Source organism: Carettochelys insculpta, chromosome 19 (assembly GCF_033958435.1).
Source record: "Carettochelys insculpta isolate YL-2023 chromosome 19, ASM3395843v1, whole genome shotgun sequence".
Lineage (NCBI taxonomy): Eukaryota > Metazoa > Chordata > Testudines > Carettochelyidae > Carettochelys > Carettochelys insculpta.
In genome coordinates, this window is record NC_134155.1 from 20,451,495 (window position 1) to 20,470,920 (window position 19,426).

A 19,426-nucleotide genomic window follows, 5' to 3' on the forward strand; every position below is an offset into this window, starting at 1 on the left:
GCTGACCATCAAACAACAATACAAATGAAATCTGATGCCAGTAAAACTAAATGATAAAAGATGCCGGCTCAGACATTGCCCAGATAAACAAGGTCCGTAAACCAGTTGAGCAATCGGGGTTGGGTTGGTAAGTTGGCTACCGAAAGAATATTACAACTAACACATATGCTATCCATTGGAACAGGGAATGTCCGAACACTGTGGGCAACTGGAAAATTAGAGCTGCTTTGGAAGGAGATGGAGAGATACCGATGTGATATACTTGGACTGGCAGAGATGCTTTGGATGGGATCAGGATAGATATGCAGTTGCGAAGTCATTTGGTCAGAAAACAAAATGAAGCATGAAGCAGGAGTTGGATTTTTTCTTAGCAAAAGAGCTAGAAGAGCATTACTAGGATACAAACTGGTGAGTGCAAGAATGATGGTAGCGAGATTCGAAGCAAAACCGTTCAACATCTCAGTCATTCAGGTGTATGCACCCACGTCAAACAGTACGGAGGAAGAGATTGGGCTTTTCTAGAAAGACTTGACAAAGAAAATGGAGGAGATACCAAAGAAAGATGTGTTGATCATCGGAGGAGATTGGAATGTGAAGGTTGGAACAGATAATGAAGGTTGGGAGAGAGTCATGGGAAAATTTGAATATGGAGAAAGAAATGAACGAGGTGAGAAACTACTAGAGTTTGCTACAGAGCATGAGATGGTGAACTGCAACACGAGATTCCAACAAAAGGACTATAGAAGTGGACGTGGCGATCGAATGACGGGAAGTCCAAGGACATGATAGATATGATTTTGATAAGAAGATGGATATCATCAGCACAGCAATGCTGAACTTTCCAATGAGCAGATATAGACTCAGACCACAGTCTAGTGATCGCAAACATCAAGATAAAACTCAAAAGAAAATGTAAGACACAGTTTAAGAAAAGAAGAGACGTGGTGAGACTATGTGAGGAAGAAACAGGGAATGCATACAGAGCAGCACTCGCAGAGAAGATTAACAATATTGCCACAGAGAAAGACCTAGATAAGAGAGTCGCAGGGATAGCCATCGCTATAGAAGAGGTAATTGAGCAGACTGTTCCAGAAGAAGAAAAGATCAATAAGAAGTGCATTAGACAGGAGACACTGAAGTTGGTTCAAGAGAAGAGAGAGTTGAAGATCAGAAGAGTTGTCTCTGAGATGGAAGAACAGCAATATAGAGTGAAATGCAATGAGATAAGGAAAGCTGCCAGAAAGGATAAGGAGAAATGGTTAGAGGAGCAATGTGAAGATACAGAAAGGTATTATGGCGAATGTAAGACACGGGAGTTGTATAAGACAATAAGGAATATTAATAGAAAATGGCAACCGAAGCAGATGGTGATCAAAGATGAGAACAAAGAAGTGCTCATGAAAAGGGAGATGATTGTGCAGCGATGGACGAGATATTGCACCGACCTATACAAAGTACAGTTGGACCCCAGTGTCTCAGACAGACTGAGTGAAGAACTGAAAGAGATATCTCCACTGAGCATCAAGATTGAGACCAATATTTCAAAGGAGAAAGTAGAAAAAGCAGTGAAATGACTAAAGAACAACAAGGCTGCGTCTACACGTGCACGCTACTTCGAAGTAGCGGCAGTAACTTCGAAATAGAGCCCATCACGTCTACACGTGTTGGGCTCTATTTCGAAGTTGAAATCGACGTTAGGCGGCGAGACGTCGAAGTCGCTAACCCCATGAGCGGATGGGAATAGCGCCCTACTTCGACGTTCAACATCGAAGTAGGGACGTGTAGACGATCCGCGTCCTGCAACATCGAAATAGCGGGGTCCTCCATGGCGGCCATCAGCTGGGGGGTTGAGAGATACTCTCTCTCCAGCCCTTGCGGGGCTCTGTGGTCACCGTGGGCAGCAGCCCTTAGCCCAGGGCTTCTGGCTGCTGCTGCTGCAGCTGGGGGTCCGTGCTGCATATACAGGGTCTGCAACTAGTTGTTGGCTCTGTGTATCTTGCACTGTTTAATGAAAGTGTGTCTGGGAGGGGCCCTTTAAGGGAGCGACTTGCTGTTGAGTCCGCCCCGTGACCCTGTCTGCAGCTGTGCCTGGCTCCCTTATTTCGATGTGTGCTACTTTGGCGTGTAGACGTTCCCTCGCTGCGCCTATTTCGATGTTGGGCTGCGCAACGTCGAAGTTGAACATCGACGTTGCCAGCCCTGGAGGACGTGTAGACGTTATTCATCGAAATACCCAATTTCGATGTCGCTACTTCGAAATTAGCTATTTCGATGTAGCGTGCACGTGTAGACGTAGCCCAAGAGCCCTGGAAATGATAAGATCACAGGAGAGATGATCAAATACAGCAGAGAAAGCATGATTCAGAAAATATACCGACTATGTAATATAGCATGGAAAGAAGGGAAGGCGTCTAAGGAGTGGACAAGATCTGTGCTAGTGAAAATACCCACAGAAGTGCAAGAACTGCAGAACTAACGAGTCATCTAGGCTAGGTGCTGATGATGATACTGACTGAGAGACTAAGATCACAGATAGAAGAACATACAGCAGTCAAGCAAGTGGGGTTCAGAAAAGATAAAAGTCATACAGCAGATATTGGCACTAAAACTGATAGTGGAGAAAGCTTGACAAAAGAACAAAAACATATACACTTGCTTCGTCAATTTTCAAAAGGCATTTAACAGTATAGATCAGAAAGTGGGTTGGGCGGTGTTGGAGTCATACAGAGTGGAAAGCAGACTGATACGTTTGTTGAAGGATATCAATGAGAATGCGGAGGCAGCAATGAGAACATGCAGGGAGTTGGGAAGTTGTTTTAAAACAAGCAGAGGCACGAGACAAGGAGATCCAATATCACCAAGTACCTTCATCGCACATCTGGAGAGAGTGATGGACAAGATCAAGGAAGAGGTAGAAGGGATATCTGTGCACGGGAAAAGAATTAACAACTTGAGGTTTGCAAAAGATATAGTTATCACTGAGGAAGATGAGGAGAAGCTAGCGAAAATGGTGCAGGTGTTAAATTAAGAAGGGAAGCAATACGGACTGATTATGAACATCAATAAAACAAAAACAATTGTATTTGGAGATAAGGAAATAGGAAGATCAGCGTCAATGGTATTGAACAAGAAAATGTTGAGAAGTTCACATATCTGGGGAGCAACATAAAGTACGATCTAGACTGTAAGAAGGAAATAGCAACTAAAATAGTGAAAGCAAGAGCGAGTTTGAAGGCGATGGATAAGATCTGGAAAAGCAAAGCGATTAGCTTAAAAACAAAGCTGAGCATCTAGAAAATGTGTGTATTCAGCAGCATGTTGTACAGAGGCGAGACATGCCTGATAATGAAAGATTCAAGAAGAAGAATATTGGCGTTTGACAGGAGTTGTTACAGAAAGATTCTGAGAATAGGATGGATGCAGAAGGTCACCAATGACCAATTATATAGAAAGATACAGCTGAAAGAGAACCTGCTGCAGAAGGTTATTAAATGGAAGCTACAACTATTTGGGCACATTTGCAGAATGAATGATGAATGAAAAATCAAGACCCTGGCATTCAGCATAATGGATGGCTCAAACAGGAGAGGCAGACCCCACAGAGAATGGATACATGATACAGTATATTGGTGTGGAGCTAGTCTACAGAAACTAAGCTACTCAGCACTGGACAGGGAAAGATGGAAGGTAATAGTCAGAGAGGTTTCAGATGCCAACGGGTGCTGAGCCCACGGTTATTGATGATGATGATGATGATACATTGCCAACAACAAAATTAATGCTAGTTTCCACTTGCTTAAGAGAGAGAAGGGTTCAACAGAGTTGCACCACTGTAAGACATGTAAATGAGAGCAGAATTAGATTCTAGATCTTTTGACCTTCCAATGCACCCCAAGAGGGTTTCTGGAGCAACAAGGGATTAGCTATATTCGTTTAAAAAATGAATGTAATTTACTTCAAGTATTTAACCAGGGAAATCCCACTGAGATAAAGCCTCATTTTGCAGCAGATGCTCCACAGGACCCAAATCCCTTTGCTTTTCCCGTGCTCCTTTCTTGAACCCACTGCACTAGAGTAAGCAGAGCAAATAAGATAACTATGACTCTTGGTCTCTAATGAATTCTTCAAACTACTTCATTCCTGAAGAATTTTAAATAATACCTTGTAAATCAAAGGAAAGATTTGAGGAAAAGTTCCCACATTACTGGTGCTCTCTGTACATGCTCACTTGGATGCTACGCTAACAGAAATTTTACATCTGCACTATAAGAGAGAACACTGCGTCTAGCAGCAGGAGTGACATCAAAAAGCTGAACAGCAACTAACAATTCTTGAGTAACAGAGAAAACTGTACCCTGCAAGTGCAGAAAGGTTTGACTCCACAATATTCAGAGCCTCTGGGTCTGACTCCTTCTCAGTGTTACATGACTTCCGTGCTGCTAGGAATCTGAACACAGTATTGGGCCCAAATTCTTGGGTCAAATTCATCCCCAGCACACCTCAATGACAACAGCAAGGTGACAGAGTGGATTTGACTCAAAAGCTGCATCATAATCACCTATCTCTGTAGTCCAAAACAGAGTACCTGCATTTTACTGCAAGGAGCATTCATTTGAGGACAATAGATTCTCAAGCAGTAGCACTTATGAAAGGACTCACGTCCCTGCCACAACTCTCACAGCCTTTTCCAAACCCCACTAATCAATGGAGAGACTGATTTCTTTGGGGGGAAGCAGCCTGCCTCTGGTGGCTTTCAACAGGCCCCAGCACCCTTTTTCAAGCTCATTTTGCTACACTCTCCATCCCAGAGTTCCCTGGTGTTTTTTCATGCTTATACACCTAGAAATCAGGTTCACCACAAAAAGGTAAGTCACTCCTCTACCGCTCTCTTCACTACGACACTGCAGAACTCTTGGGAGGAGCTGAGCAAATTCTTCTCCTTGATGAGCTCAAAAACAAGAGTTGAAGGCACACAGCACTGCACAGAATCAAGCCTTCTGCTAAAACGCCAGCAAGACGCATAGCAGGTTGAAATAAAGTCTTCATTTGGTTTGACAGTATGGGACTTGGCTTTATTGGCATTACTGAAATTACACAGCCTGCAAACTGACTTGATCACACATACAACTTGGTTCAGAGACTGGTGAAGGTGACCCTGAAATTACTGCAGCCACCTATATTTACAGAGGTATTGTTAAACCTCTTAGCAACACACAATAGCAGAATCATGTGCTGGATGGGGTCCTGGAACAATCTACAGTCCTCTCTGTACCTCTGGATGTTCCTGTTTCCATCTTCACCCCTACCACACCAGGCAGTCAGAGCTCAGATCCAAATGGGGAAAATAATCTAAGTATGTATATAAAACATTCCAGGACAAAGTAGTCGCAAATGAGATTGTTGTTAAGATAAATATGTAGGTGTTGCTTTCCCATATTGGCATTATTTTACTGGGTAACCAGCGGGTACATCTTTGTGTCTCTCATCCTTGCTGGTTTGCATGGATTTCCCAATACCAGCCCACATTAAAGGAAGGTTAAAAATAATAGGGAAATCAGTTCCACTCTTGAAGTAAGAAACCATATAGTCCCATTCACAGAGACAGCACAGTAAGAGGAGAAAGGTATGGTATCTTCAGTGCTGGGCCAAACCCTCTGCACCAGAAATGTTGCTGTTTAGCAGAAAACTGGTAGATTAAACTACGTGGAAGAAATAAGGTTACCAGTTGGCCTAATGTTACAGTTGGCATGAGATGCTTTGTTCCTACACAGCCCAAAATTTATCCCCTTTAAAATGTTACACCATTTTGAAGAAAACAAAACCACAGTCATGTTAGCAATGTAAAGACTAATGAAATGATTTGTTAGTCTTTGTTATTTATTTGTTAGTCTTTAAAGTACCACATGAGTGCTGTTTTGTTAGACTACAGAGTAACATGGCTACTTCTCCATTACCATTTTAAAGAAATAAAAGATGAAAGAAAAGGGTTAAATAGTCCTGCCCCAAAGCACTAAAAATAATCAAAAATAAATAAATTGCAACACCTGGGAGGAAGCATTTGTCTATAAATTACAGCCCCAATCAAGTGTCAAGCAAATCTCAGCTCCAGGAAAGTGTCATAAAATTTCATGACATTTTAAAGAGACGACAATGCCATTCAAATCTACAAGTGTTCTGCTGCTGCATAGACAGCTGCGCCATTTGGTTCAGATGGTGATAAGATCAGTTCAGTGCTCAGAAGAAAAATCCCATCTTAAAGAGGCACTGCCTGCAAATATTATGAGTGATAGGGTGCTGCATGCATAAGTTTGTTTTTTTAAGGATATACGCAGTGCTGCAATTGTTGTGCAGGAAAACAATGGGACGGTGCAATTCAATTTAAAAAGCTCTATGACGACTGAAGTGGAGAAACAGGCTATTTCAGGATCTGCAATAGATGGAAGTTCACCTAGGTTGCAGATAGTCTGCTTCTACCAGGGGAATATGTCAACCAATTATGTGTGTTTTATTGTACTGAGCTGTCCATTTTTCTGTTCTACAATTTAGCTGCTGTCAGTCTTCATGTACAGTAACAAAGTGCACTGAAATAAACTCCCCTTTTTAGAATCAAAATTTAAATGGAAAAGTCAATGCAAAAGTAATTTTCACGTCCTAAGAACTATACAGATTACACTGAAATTACAAATTGTAAAACATTTTCAGCCAGCTCTAATTAAGAGACTTGTATAGGGGCAGACAAGAGAAATGGAGACGCCCATGTCTTCAGTTTTCCATGTCTTTCTGACCACATGCAGTCTTGCCATTGACAGGTAAAACGTATTCTGCCTCCCCTTAAAGGATATAAGTAAGAGACACACTGGCCACATACTGGCTCTGGGTCTGGTGGCACTGCACCTGGAGCCCTGTGCTGATACAAAACATATATCCACAGATATAAGGCTGACATCTTTGGAGATCCAGGGTTCTAACAACAACAAAGGACATCATCAGGGCCATGGCTAGTGACTTGGCCAGGAACCACAATGGCAAAAGCGGTATGCCAGGCTGCCGTACACATAAAACAGCATGCAGCCCAAGTGGCATTTCCAGCATGTCTGTACCATCTCAGCCCAGCCTCTCAGAGCCATCACTAGGCTCACTAGCAGCTGTCCCTGGTCATGATGGTGCAATGCTCCCTAACTTTTTACTTCTGTCTTACCCCTGTCCATGCCACTCTCTAAGCCAGGGCTGGGGTACCACAGTTTGTGGGAGGGGATATAGCCAAAAAGCAAGGCGCAGGCATGGAATCGGCAACTGGGACCATGGGTGTAGAGTCCAGGAATGGGATTGGTGATGGAGTGAGGAAGTAGCAGTTGTGCCCTCCTCTACCGGGGAGGAGGAACGGGGGCATGTCCCACAGTTTGGGGGACGTCTGTATTAGTGTATGCAAGCAGCTCCCCCACTCACATAAAGTCCCCTCCCTGCAGCAATGTACATTGCCGGTCCAGGAGTGTGTGAGCCATGTGTGATGAGAGAGCCGTGCTTGTGTTATTTATTTGTTCAGTGCTTGTGTAATCTTTACATGCTGTGTTACAGAAAGTGGGGAGGAAAGAAACAGAAGCTATGTAGTGGAAAACCACTGGTATGAAGCTTACCTTAACCTCAATGAAGTCTGGTTTACCAAGGGACACCAGATCGGCATAAGCTTTGAGTTCATCTACGTTCCACGCTTTCACCAGCGTCAGCCTATACACTGTGCGCTGTTGCTGAAAGAGAGAAAAACGGTTCAGGGAAATTTGCTTTGTACTCCGCTTAATGAGCCTTTGATATTCATACTTGCTAATTCACAGTCTTCAAGCTATGCCAAAAATAAAGTATTTCATTGTAAAATCTTACCTCCAAATATTGGGGGAGGGGGACTTTACTAGTTCTTTGTGGACAAATGCAGTAACTGGGATAAGGAATGGACTAACCCATCCTACACAGGGTGAGCACCCATCCTGTTTTTACCAGGACAGTCTTGTATTTTAGGACTCTTTTTTTGTTTTTGTTAAAACAAAAAAGTTAATTATCCCGTATATTCACTCCGCCTGCTCAGCTGCCCTTTCCCCAGGTCAGCGCAGCTGCTGTTTCAGGTAAAAATCAGTCGGGAGCTGGCAGGACAGCATGTGCAGTCCCTTTCTTAGGGCAAGCTTGCGTAAGCAGATACTAGCACCAACCTTTCTGTAATCAGGAAGGCACCTAACTATATGATATGGCAAGGATCCAATTTTTTTGGTGGGGGGAGGGGCGGGGGAGGTTAAATTCATTTCCCCAATTATCCCTCAGCTTCTTTATCATTCAGCATATTCCAAACAGAGACAGGTAGAATAAACCATTATTTATACAGCAATTTTCCAGCACTTTTTTTTTTCCCAAATAACTTATTTTATATCCTTGGCAGCGGGTACATTACAAGAGTACCAACTTTCTTTGACAAAATAATGCAACAAATCCATGGCAACCTAAGGCGTCATGGCTGTCCCTAGGCTGCATACCACAACCCAAATTCCACAGCAACAGCACGGAGAGAAATAAGATGTTTCTGAAGAAGAGCCAGACCTTTACTATTTGAGCTTGAAGAGATTCTCCTCCAGTGGTCAGTACTACAGGGCTTAGGAATAAAACATTCTAATTCTATTCACTGTATGCGAGTTGTACACATACACCCATTAGCCAGTTTATCACCGAATATACTAAGATGATATTCCTCATTCCAGAAGTATATGCTAATAACAGTACATCATCATCATCATATTGCCACCTTCTAGAGCTCTTATATAGAACTATTCATTGGTAGATCTTTAGGACGTGCGTGTGTGTGTGTGTGTGTGTAAAATGCTGCACAAAGATCAATACTTTTTACAGATACGAAAACAGGCACAAGAAGGTGAAGTGTCTTGCCTGAAAACATCCAGTAACAGAGCCAGGAATAAAAAGAGAAGTTACTCACCTGTAGTAACGTTGGTTCTTCGAGATGTGTCCCCGTGGGTGCTCCACAATAGGTGTCGGGCTTGCCCGGCGCCACAGATCAGAAATCTTCCAGCAGTTTCTCCTGGATCGTGCATGCGCCGGCGCGCGCCGCCCCCCCCGCACGCACCTGGCTGCATGCACAATCCGGTCCCCGCCAGTTCCTTGACCAACCGCCTCGGATGCTCCTGAAAGACACTAGACAGAGATCCGAAGCGGGGAGGATGGGCGGGTGGTGGAGCACCCACGGGGACACATCTCGAAGAACGATCATTACTGCAGGTGAGTAACTTCTCTTTCTTCTTCGAGTGGTCCCCGTGGGTGCTCCACAATAGGTGACTACCCAGCAGTAACCCAAGTAAGGAGGTGGGTAATCGGTTTATGTGCAGCTTGCCCCTGAGAGGACTGCTGTTGAGAGACGGGTATCCTCTTAGAATACCCGAGGCAGGGCATAATGCTTGGCGAAGGTGTCGTAGGACGACCAGGTTGCCGCTCTACAGATGTCTGTTAACACGATGCCCTTGAAGAAGGCTGTTGACGCCGCCACCGCCCTGGTGGAGTGAGCCCTGGGCAGGGCCAGCAGAGGAGTCTTTCGGAGTTCGAAGCACATTTTTATACAGGACACAATGTGCTCTGAGATTCTCCGGGAAGAGAGACCTTCTCCTTTTGACCCGGGAGCAAGAGAGACTAGAAGCCTGTCCGTTTTCCGGAAGCACTTAGTTCTGTCTGTGTAGAAGGCCAACGCCCTCCTCACATCTAGGAGATGCAGGCGTGCCTCCTTGCCGGAGCTGTGAGGCTTCGGGTAAAACGAGGGTAAAACTATTGGCTCGTTAAGATTGGACTCCGAAGAGACTTTTGGAACAAAGGCTGGGTGCAGCCTTAAGGTTACCGCCTCCTTTAAGAGTACTGTGCAGTGCGGCGTTGCCATCACTGCCACTAGCTCACTCACCCTGCAGGCTGACGTAGTTGCAAGGAGGAAGGTTGTTGTTTTTTTTTTTTTTATCGTAAGGAGACATATGGGAACTGTGGCTAATGGGTCAAAAAAGGTGGACCCGATAGCGTGCTGAGCACCAAGTCCAAATTCCACTACAGTGGAAGCAGTTTCCGAGGGGGGATACAGGATTACCAGCCCCTTCAAGAACCTGGTAACGATAGGATGGGAGAATACCGTGGACCCTTCCTACGTATGCCAAAAGGCTGATATAGCGGCGAGGTGGACCTTTAGCGAGGATAACGAAAGCTCGCCTCTCTTGAGGTCCAATAAGTATTCTAGTATTACAGGTATAGGAACGTCAAGGGGAGCTAACTGCTTGGCGGAACACCAGGCTGTGAATCAAGTTCATTTCTGCTTGTAAGTCCTCCTGGTGGAGGTCCTTCGGCTACATTCCAGGACTTGTTGTGCTCCCTCCGTACATGTGCTCTTTAAGGAGCTCAGCCATGGATTAGCCATGCTTGTAGGTGCAGACCCTGAGAGAGCGGGTGCACTATGGACCCTTGAGCCCGCGTGAGTAAGTCCGACGCCACCGGTAGAGGGAGCAGTGGGCGGTCCAACATGCGCAGAAGCAAGAGAAACCATTGCTGCCGATCCCAAGCGGGACTATGAGTATCATGCGAGCTCTCTCCCTTCTAGCTTTGTGCAAGACCTTGCGGATAAGCGCTGCAGGGGAAACGCGTAAAGTAGGGAGCCCTTCCACGAAAACATGACCAGGGACTCCCACCCCACTCCTGACCTGGAGCAGTACTGGTGACACTTTTTTTTTTTTTGTACTGGGTGGCAAACAGATCGATCTGGGGAAAACCCCCATGTACGAAAAATGCGCTGTAGCAGATCGGAGCGGATCTGCCATTCGTGCGTGATTGCAAAGCGCCTGCTCAGCTGATCTGCATTCACGTTGTGAGCGCCTGGCAAGTACGAGGCTTTCAACGTTATGTTACTGGCGATGTACCGATTCCACAATCGGAGTGCTTCCGCACATAGGGCACGGGATCATGCTCCTCCTTGTCGATTGATGTAGAAACATACTGGAGGTATTGTCGGTATTGAATCCCGACTACTTTGCCATGTAGGTAATCTCGAAAATGTTTGCAGGCGTTGAACACTGCTCTGAACTCCAGTATGGATATATGCAGTGTCTGTTCCGCAGGGGTCAAAGCGCTCCCCATCCCATGTGGGAGGCATCGGTAGTAAGAAAAATAGAAATTTGTGGTTGGTGAAAAGGCACCCCCACTAGCAGATTCTCGGGGTTTTCCCACCACGCCAGGGATCTGCGCACCTCTGTTGTGGGCGACACCACCCTGTGGACAGTGTGGGATGCTGGTTTGTAAACGCTCACCAGCCAATGCTACAGGCTTGACATGTGCAACCTGGCATTCTGTACCACAAACGTCGCTGCTGCCATGTGACCCAGCAGCCGTAGGGACGTTAAGACCGGCACCGTGGGGCTGTATGTAATGACTTGCACCAGCAAACTGATAGCGCAGAAGCGGGTGTCAGGTACGTACACCCTTGCTGTGATAGAGTTTATGCGTGCCCCTATGAACTCTATATGTTGTGTGGGTTTGGACTTTGACTTTGCGAGGTTGATGACTAGGCCCAGTGAAGAAACGTGTCCGCTGTGACGCGTATCATGCATGAGACCTCTAACTTCAAGGTCCCTTTTAGCAGGCAGGCGCCCAGATATGGGAAAAATAAACACCCCCTGTCTGTGCAGGTAGGCTGACACCACTGCCAGGGTTTTGGTAAAGACTCTGGTGGCCAAGGAGAGGCTGACCGGAAAAACCCTGTACTGGAAGCGCTCCTGGCCGACCGTGAAGCGAAGGAAGCGTCTGTGTGCCGGGTGGATTGTTATATGAAAGTAAGCATCTCTTAAGTCGAGTGCTGCAACCCAGTCTCCATCGTCCAGTGCCGTGAGTACCAAGGCAACTGCGATCATCCAAAAACCGTTGCTTGCGCAAGTAACGGTTGGGGCCCCGAAGATCTAAGATGGGCCTCCAGTGTCCTGTTTTCTTCCCTGGTAGGAAGTAGCGTGAATAAAAACCTTCCCCTGGAATTATTCCGGCACTCTTTCCACTGCCCTTATGAACATAAGGTGAGTCACCTTGCGCTTGAGCCTCGCCTCGTGGCAGCGTCCCTGAGGTGAGGCCTGGTGGGAGGCTTCGTCGGTGGAAGCGACTGGAAGGGGATCGCGTAACCCGTGGCTATGATCTCCAGCACCCATATGTCTGTGGTGATCTTTTGCCATTGGGAGTGGAATGGTCTGAGGCGATGATGGAACATGAGATGAGAGTGGCATTGAGCGAGGGTATTGATAGTGCAGCCCCTGACATACCCATCAAACTTGTTGCCTTTGGGCCTGACCCGAGGGCGTACGGCTTTGTTGAGAACGTCGCCTAGGGGTTCTGTACTGTTGCCGCTATTGATAGTGCCCTTGGCCGTAGCCCCGTTGATATTGAGCACGCTGTGGTTATAAGCGAAGCGTCTTTGCTGAGGATAAAATTTTTCCCTCCTGTATGGGGGAGTATAAATGCCCAAGCTTCTAAGTGTAGCTCTCGAGTCCTTACTGGAGTGAGGGACCGAGTCGGTTGAGTCTGCAAACAGCTTTTGTGTATCAAAGGGAAGGTCCATGATCTTCACCTGTAGGTCCCTCGAGATACCCGACGTCTGGGGCCAGGATTCTCTACGCATGACCACTGCTGTAGCCGTTGAACGTGCCGCCGTGTCCGCCACGTCCAGGACAATCTGGGCTCCCATCCGCGACACTGCGTAGCCCTCTTGAACAATCGCCTTTAACACCGGCTTTTTATCTTCCAGAAATGGATCCATGAGGGGAGTAAGCCCAGAGTAATTATCAAAATTATGGTTTGCTAGGTGTGCCCATAATTTGCCACTCTCAATAGCAGGACAGGAGAGGAATATACCTTCCTGCCAAACAGCTCTAGCTTCTTAGCATCTTTGTCCAATCCCCCGATTTGTACTGAGAAGCCTTTGACCTCTGCTGGGACGACCCGACCACCAAAGAATTTGGTTGTGGGTGACTGAAGAAGAACTCCATGCCCTTTGCCGGGACGAAGTATTTCTTATCCGCTCTCTTGTTCATAGGCGGAACAGAGGCCGGAGTCTGCCATATAGTAGTGGTTGACTCCAGAATGAAGCCACCCTTTTAAACAGCTCCTGAAACTGTTTAAGGTCATCCGGGGGAGAAACATCCCCGGGGGCCATGGCCTCATCTGGGGAGGATGAGGAGGAACCACTAAGGTAAACCTCCCTCGAACCCTTGGGTTCCTGCGGCCGATGATACACTTGCTCGCTGGAGGATTGTGAAGGAAAGTCTTGGGGTTCTAAAATTAACTCCCCTTGAGACAACTGTGTTTCCGTCCCCAATCGGGAGTGCCCACGGGGGTATTGAGCGGCCGGGGGTGGGGGGACCTGCCCCTGGGTGTAGGCCTGTGGTTTGTCTGTGTCCAGCATGATAACGACGACCATGGCAGCATGGGCAAGGGTCCGGGGATGGAGACCGGGACCACTCACTGTGTGTGTACCCCCGATGTCTGGGAGAGCGAGACCTCCACGACGACACAGATAGAGGTAAAACTGGCTTGTGATAGTACTCCAGGGGATCCAATCCCAGAAATGGTGAAGGTGGCCCAAGCCATGGTGACATTGGTTGGAGGAACGGAGAAGGAGGTTGCTTTTTTTTTTTTTTCCCCTGGATGGGCGGGTGGAGACACAGGCCTTCAGTGCGGCGTGTGTATCACAGGGGGAGGGCTTGGTGCTAACAGCAGCACAGCCCTGTCCAGAGATGGACTGCAGTGCCGGGTTTTTGATGTTACCTTGCCCCTCCGCTGTGGGGCCAGCACCGCCCCCTCCCGTGCCGGGGATCTCGGCCCCGCTGTCAGCGCCGTGCTCAGCACTCTCAGCTGCGGTGCCGCGCGGGTATCCCCCTCCAGTGCCTGCAGGCTCCGTGCCTGGCGCCCCTGCACCACTGGTGCCGCGGGGGTCTGTGCCGCTCGCCTGACTGACGCTCTAGGCGCCGCGCGTGCCGGTGTTGTATAACCGGAGGCTCAGCCTCTGCCACGTGCACTGTCACGCTGCCGCTTGCCTGAGTATGCGGCTGGTGGCTGTGTGCTCCGCTCGTCCTGCTCGCTGCAAACACACGGCAAGGATCGAGCCAGGGAGAGTTTCCTCCGTTTCTGCACTGAGGGAGTCAGAGAAAAACTGCCCTCCTCTTATGCAACCCAGAGGGCCCTTCTGGGTGAGGCTTCTCTGGCAAATCCGGCTGGAGAGCCTTATCAACAAGAGCATTTTACGCTTCATTGCTCTGTCCTTCCTGGCCCTGGCTGTGAGCTTAGCACAGTGAGAACGCGTCTCGGTAGCCTGTAATTCCCCCAGGCATCGGATGCCTTCGCTATGCCCCACGGAGGCCGGCATAGCTTCACGGCATGATTCCCACTTTGTAAAACCTGAAGAGGCCATTGCGGTGAGTCCTTTATTGTTAATAGGGTACTTAGCACTTAATCCGTGCCTTTCCACCCCTAATAGTGATCACTGGCCTGTGGGCGGCCTAAATGGCCTTCACGTCCGCTCTTCTCTTCTCCTCTCTTTTTCCTTTTTTTTTTTTTTTTTTTTGCTGATATTCTCTTTGTCTTTGCTTTCTCTCCTTCATTTTTTTTTTTTTGTTTAAAAACCGAAAACAACAAATTACACGTGGAAAAAAACCATTAAGTAATCTGACTCTGGCCTTAGCCTGAGTGGATTCCGTCTGCAGCTGATGGCGGTTGAGAAGGAACTGGCGGGGACCGGATCGTGCACGCAGCCGGGGGCGCACAGGGGGGCGGCATGCGCGATCCAGGAGAAACTGCTGGAAGATTTCCCATCTGCGGCACCGGGTGAGCCCGACACCTATTGTGGAGCACCCACGGGGACCACTTGAAGAAGAACCCAGGGCTCCTAAGTTCCAGCACAGTGCTCTATCCACTAGGAAACACTGCCAACTGATAGCCAGACCATTTTAAGTACCATTCTGAATGCCCAGAAGCATCATACTTCCTCAGGTCTGTATGCATACACAGTAGAAGCTTTATCATCCAGCATCCCTGGAGATGCTGGATAATGAAATGTGCCAGACAGTCGAGCTGGGCCAGCAGCCAGTCCCACTGTGCTCCCTGGTGTGGCAGCAGACTTCTGGCCCCACTTCTATAGCCCTGGCCAGTCAGCCAGCCCTGGCTGGGTAACCAGTCCTGCAGAATGCTGGTTAACCAAATGTACCATTATCTAGGTGCCAGATAATGGAGCTTTCACTGAACAACCATTTTCCACCTGATTTTTACAAAACTTTCACCTTTACATAAACTAAGACACTTGGTTACGCTGTATAGGGTGCATAAATCTATAGTGTTTATAGCTATACAGACAGATTTAATTACTGAATGCACTTTGGATCATTAAAAGGACTAGCAGAGAAAAATAACCTAAACAAAGCATAAAGACTGACTGTTCTTTTAATTAATATTTAAATGCATCTTAGGGCAGGTTTTGAAAGGTGATTTTAAGTGCCTAAAGAGGCATCTGTAGGTACCTAAGTGTCGTAAACCTTCGATTTAATGGACTAACGGGGGAAGAGGTGTCCATTAATGCGGAAAGTCAGTTATATCCAAATGGTTATCCTGTATGATGATGACTGAGCTTCCCACCCATCCCTCACTCCTGTCCTCTGACCCCCTCCTCCCTTCCCAACTCCTGCCCCATTTTTCCCCTCACACTTCATCTGCCTCTCCCAATTACCAGGACAGGAGCTGCACACCAGCCTCGCTCCTTCCACCTCCCATGGCCGTCAGTGCACTCAGCCGCGTGGCTCTTCCAGCCCCCAGGCTCCGAGCCGCCTGCGTGAAGGCAGAGTGCAGCTGCCGCCCCCAGCCTGCCAGCAGGCAGCAGCCTCCGATGCCACAGTTGCTGCACAGAACCAATGCAGGCAGCAGCAGTTGGGCATTGACATGCTCTGCACATGTGGGGCTGGGAAAGGAGAGCTCCCACACCCCACTGCAGGCCCAGCCGCTACAGGGGCTCCAACAGCGGCACTGGGGGATTGGGGGGGTCCATTATTTCCAAAGTCTGTTAAATTGGATTCCATTAAATCGAGGGTTTACTGTATCTTTAAAAATCCAGGCCTTCAGCACTTCAGCAACTCTGCCCATTATGAGCAAAAACACTCAGAAAATTCATCATGGTACACAAGGAAAAAGGGTAAAACTTTCAAGAGTGCCTTAAAGTGACTTGTGCCCAGATTCTCCACAGTATCTAGACTCCTAAGCTCTCATTGAAATCAAAGACCATTATAGGCCTAGACCCTCTGAGAAGCTGGGTCTTAGCAGCATAAGTATTGCTCACTTTCAATCAGATTTAAGCACTTAAAAATTTACTGCTAGCCTTAAAAGCTGAGACCCCGAAATCCTCAAAGGTTTACACCTCTGTAAGGACCATGCATAGAAAAAGTCAACAACAGTTTGATAAGATAAGCTAATACAAAACCTTATAAAATACAAGAAACTTGAGATTAATATACATTTTACAGGAAACCCAGGGCATCTCTCTTGAAAACTGGTGAGCTAGCTGCCAAATCTTGACCATTTACATTGTGCAGAAAACCCATCTGCAGAAGCTGAGATAATCAATGACGACACAACAACAACATTCATTTAATTTACTTTAAGAGTAATATCACTGTTACAAGACTCTAGACCATGTGACAAGTACTCTGGCACATGAAGAAAAGGGAAAGATTTCTAAGCACAGAGTTTGGCATGAATGAACTATCTCTATTTCCCCAGAGCTCCATTATTCATAACCTTTTTGCCTTCTGGGAACAGAAGGGTGAAGGCTTTTGTGTTATAAGGGTGCAGCAAAAGGAAAAGTTCAAGAGGACAGATACCAGCAAGGTCATGAAATTGATTATTAAAGACAGAAAGAACTATAGGAATGCCAAGGATACAGCAGGGGAGCTGAGTTAGTCTGTATCTTCAAAAACAACAAGTAGTCCCGTGGCAGCTTATAGACAAACGTGTTTTGGAGCATAAGCTTTTGTAGGCAAAGACCTGCTTTGAGAAAGCTTATTCTCCAAAATATGTTAATCTATAAGGTGCCACAGGACTTCTTGCTGTTTTTTGAAGGATGCAGCATCTTTTACAAGGCTATTGGTGGGAAATTAAACCAAAATTACAACAAACCTAAACTTTAGTAAAATCTCAGCTGTTCTGTCTGACCGTTTTGGAAGGAATTGTAACATTACTCAGGGTACAATCTGCACTGTTGACCCGCTGTGTCCCTGAACTTTCTAACATGGGGAGCTTTTCATGCTGCTTTGTTGTGAGAACAACCACTCCTGATCCGTGTTCCCTGTAATTTTTATATCCACATGAGGCATGATTTTTGTTATGGGCACCAACATGTAGTTCATGAAGATGTATGCTTGGAGAAACCGAGTTTAGGAAGAAATCACTTGAACACAGAGAGCTGCGGCATTGCAAGTTCTCCCACTTATTCCATTACATAGAATAAGCTAGAACCAACCAAGATGGCTGGGCTAACCCTGTAACGATCTAACCCAATTACTATGACAATAAGATCTCTCACTATGACAACCCAATACACAAGAGATGAATGACACCGCCTCCATATTTGTGTGTATCACAAAATTCACTCCACACATGGATGGTGTATGGAGAGGGTGGACCTGAGGGGTTCCTAGTGTGGGAGGAGACTCGGGTATGGGAAAGAGAGCTCGCTTGCTAGGCTGATGACGCTGGCTAGGGGTGCGGTCAGGGATAAGGCATTGGTGATACAGGCTGCCCCAGGACAGTGGCAAGGAGAGAAGACTCCTCCCAGCCCTTTAACCCCACAACAGCTCAGGGCCAAGTGAGAGGCACCTGTTTCTCGCCATGGCAGTTCCACTGGGCACAGGCCAGGGTATGGGTCCCTCTCCACAGCTGCAGTCAAGCTGGGGCAGGGAGGGGAAGAGGTTTCTCTCCATGGCTACTGCAGATCTGGGCTAAGCTGAATCAGGGCCAGGGAAGCAGAACCTAGCCACAGCAAGTCCAGGCTGAGTCAGGGAACAGGACAAGCACTGCAGCAGGCCCACAGCTTGGGGAGAGGCATCAGTCTTGTAAAAAGGGTGATCTTAGCGGTTCAGAATGTCTTACCCATTTAATCAGTTATTCCAGTTACTGCACGGGGGAGTAACCTCTCCTCCTTCTTTGAGAGTCCCTGTGGGTACTCCACCTTTAGGCGACTACAAAGCAGTGTCATTGCTTGGAGGTGGGTCCTTTGGATGGTGCACATTGGCTGATACAATACAGACCAGCCGAAAGCAGTCTGTGCATAAGCACGTTTGTATGGCATAACGCTGAGTGAATGTATGAGGAGACATTGATGTAGCTGTTCTGCAAATGTTGTTGGTGGACATGCCTCAGAACAAGGCTGTAGGGGAGACCACTGCTCACGTGGAACAGGTATGAACACCTGCTGGAGATTCTGTGTTAAACTTATCGTAGGTAAGTCTTATACAGCCCAAGATGCATTTGGACAGCCTCTGCTTGGAGACAGGCATGTCATGGGATCTTTTGGCTGAGGAGATGATGAGTCTTCTGAAATGGCTGTGTTCTCTGCAGGTAGAAGGCCATGGCCTGGTGGACATTGAGGGTATGCGTTGCTCTGTCCCTATCACTGGTTTGTGGTTTACGGAAGAAGATAGGTAAGTACACTGGTTTGTTGCAGTGGAAAGAGGCAAATACTTTAGGGAGGAATTTAAGGTGGGTGCAGAGGACTACTTTGTCCTTGTAAAAGGTCATATATGGTCATTCCAACATCAGTGCACTGATCTCCCCAACCCTTCATGCCAAAGTCATTGCCAAAAGGAAAGCTACTTTCATGGACACGTACAGCAACAGGCAGGTGGCTATCTGCTCAAGTGGTTTGCTGGTGGGGACCCTGAGGACCAAACTGAAGTACCATGCAGGTGCCAGCTCTTTGATCAGCAGCAAGATGTTGCGGAGGCCTTTAAGGAACTGTTTGACGGATGGATGGGTGAAGACGGAGTGCTCTTTTATTAGGCAGGTGGAAAGCCAATGTGGCTGCCAGGTGGACCCTAACTGTGCTGGTGGATTGATTTGTTTGCTGGAGATGGGAGTAGATGAGTGAGTGTTTGTGGGATCCCTAGGTACATGGGATCACATGGTTAGGAGAGGCACCAGGCTATGAAATGTTGACATTTTTGCAAGTAGGTCTCTGTCATTGCAGGTCGCCCGCTGTTCTCAAGGATCATTCAGACCTGAGGTGGACAGTACAGCTCTGCATCCATCAGCCAACCAGGAACCACACATGGAGCTGAAGGCGATTGATGGCTGGGTGGCGAATGGACCCATTCTGCTGCATTAGGAGCAAGAAGAT

The 19,426-nt window shown here is 47.2% G+C and overlaps 1 protein-coding gene across 7 annotated transcripts in view; it reads right to left on the minus strand.

Moving 5' to 3' along the window:
- LOC142023218 (S-adenosyl-L-methionine-dependent tRNA 4-demethylwyosine synthase TYW1-like) overlaps positions 1-19,426 on the minus strand; it is a 189,490-nt gene that overhangs the window by 39,399 nt on the left and 130,665 nt on the right. For all 7 annotated transcript variants that reach the window (XM_075013957.1, XM_075013959.1, XM_075013958.1 and 4 more), the window contains one exon: positions 7,635-7,745. In XM_075013957.1, the coding sequence (XP_074870058.1) occupies positions 7,635-7,745 (111 nt within the window). The remainder of the gene's footprint in view (positions 1-7,634; positions 7,746-19,426) is intronic.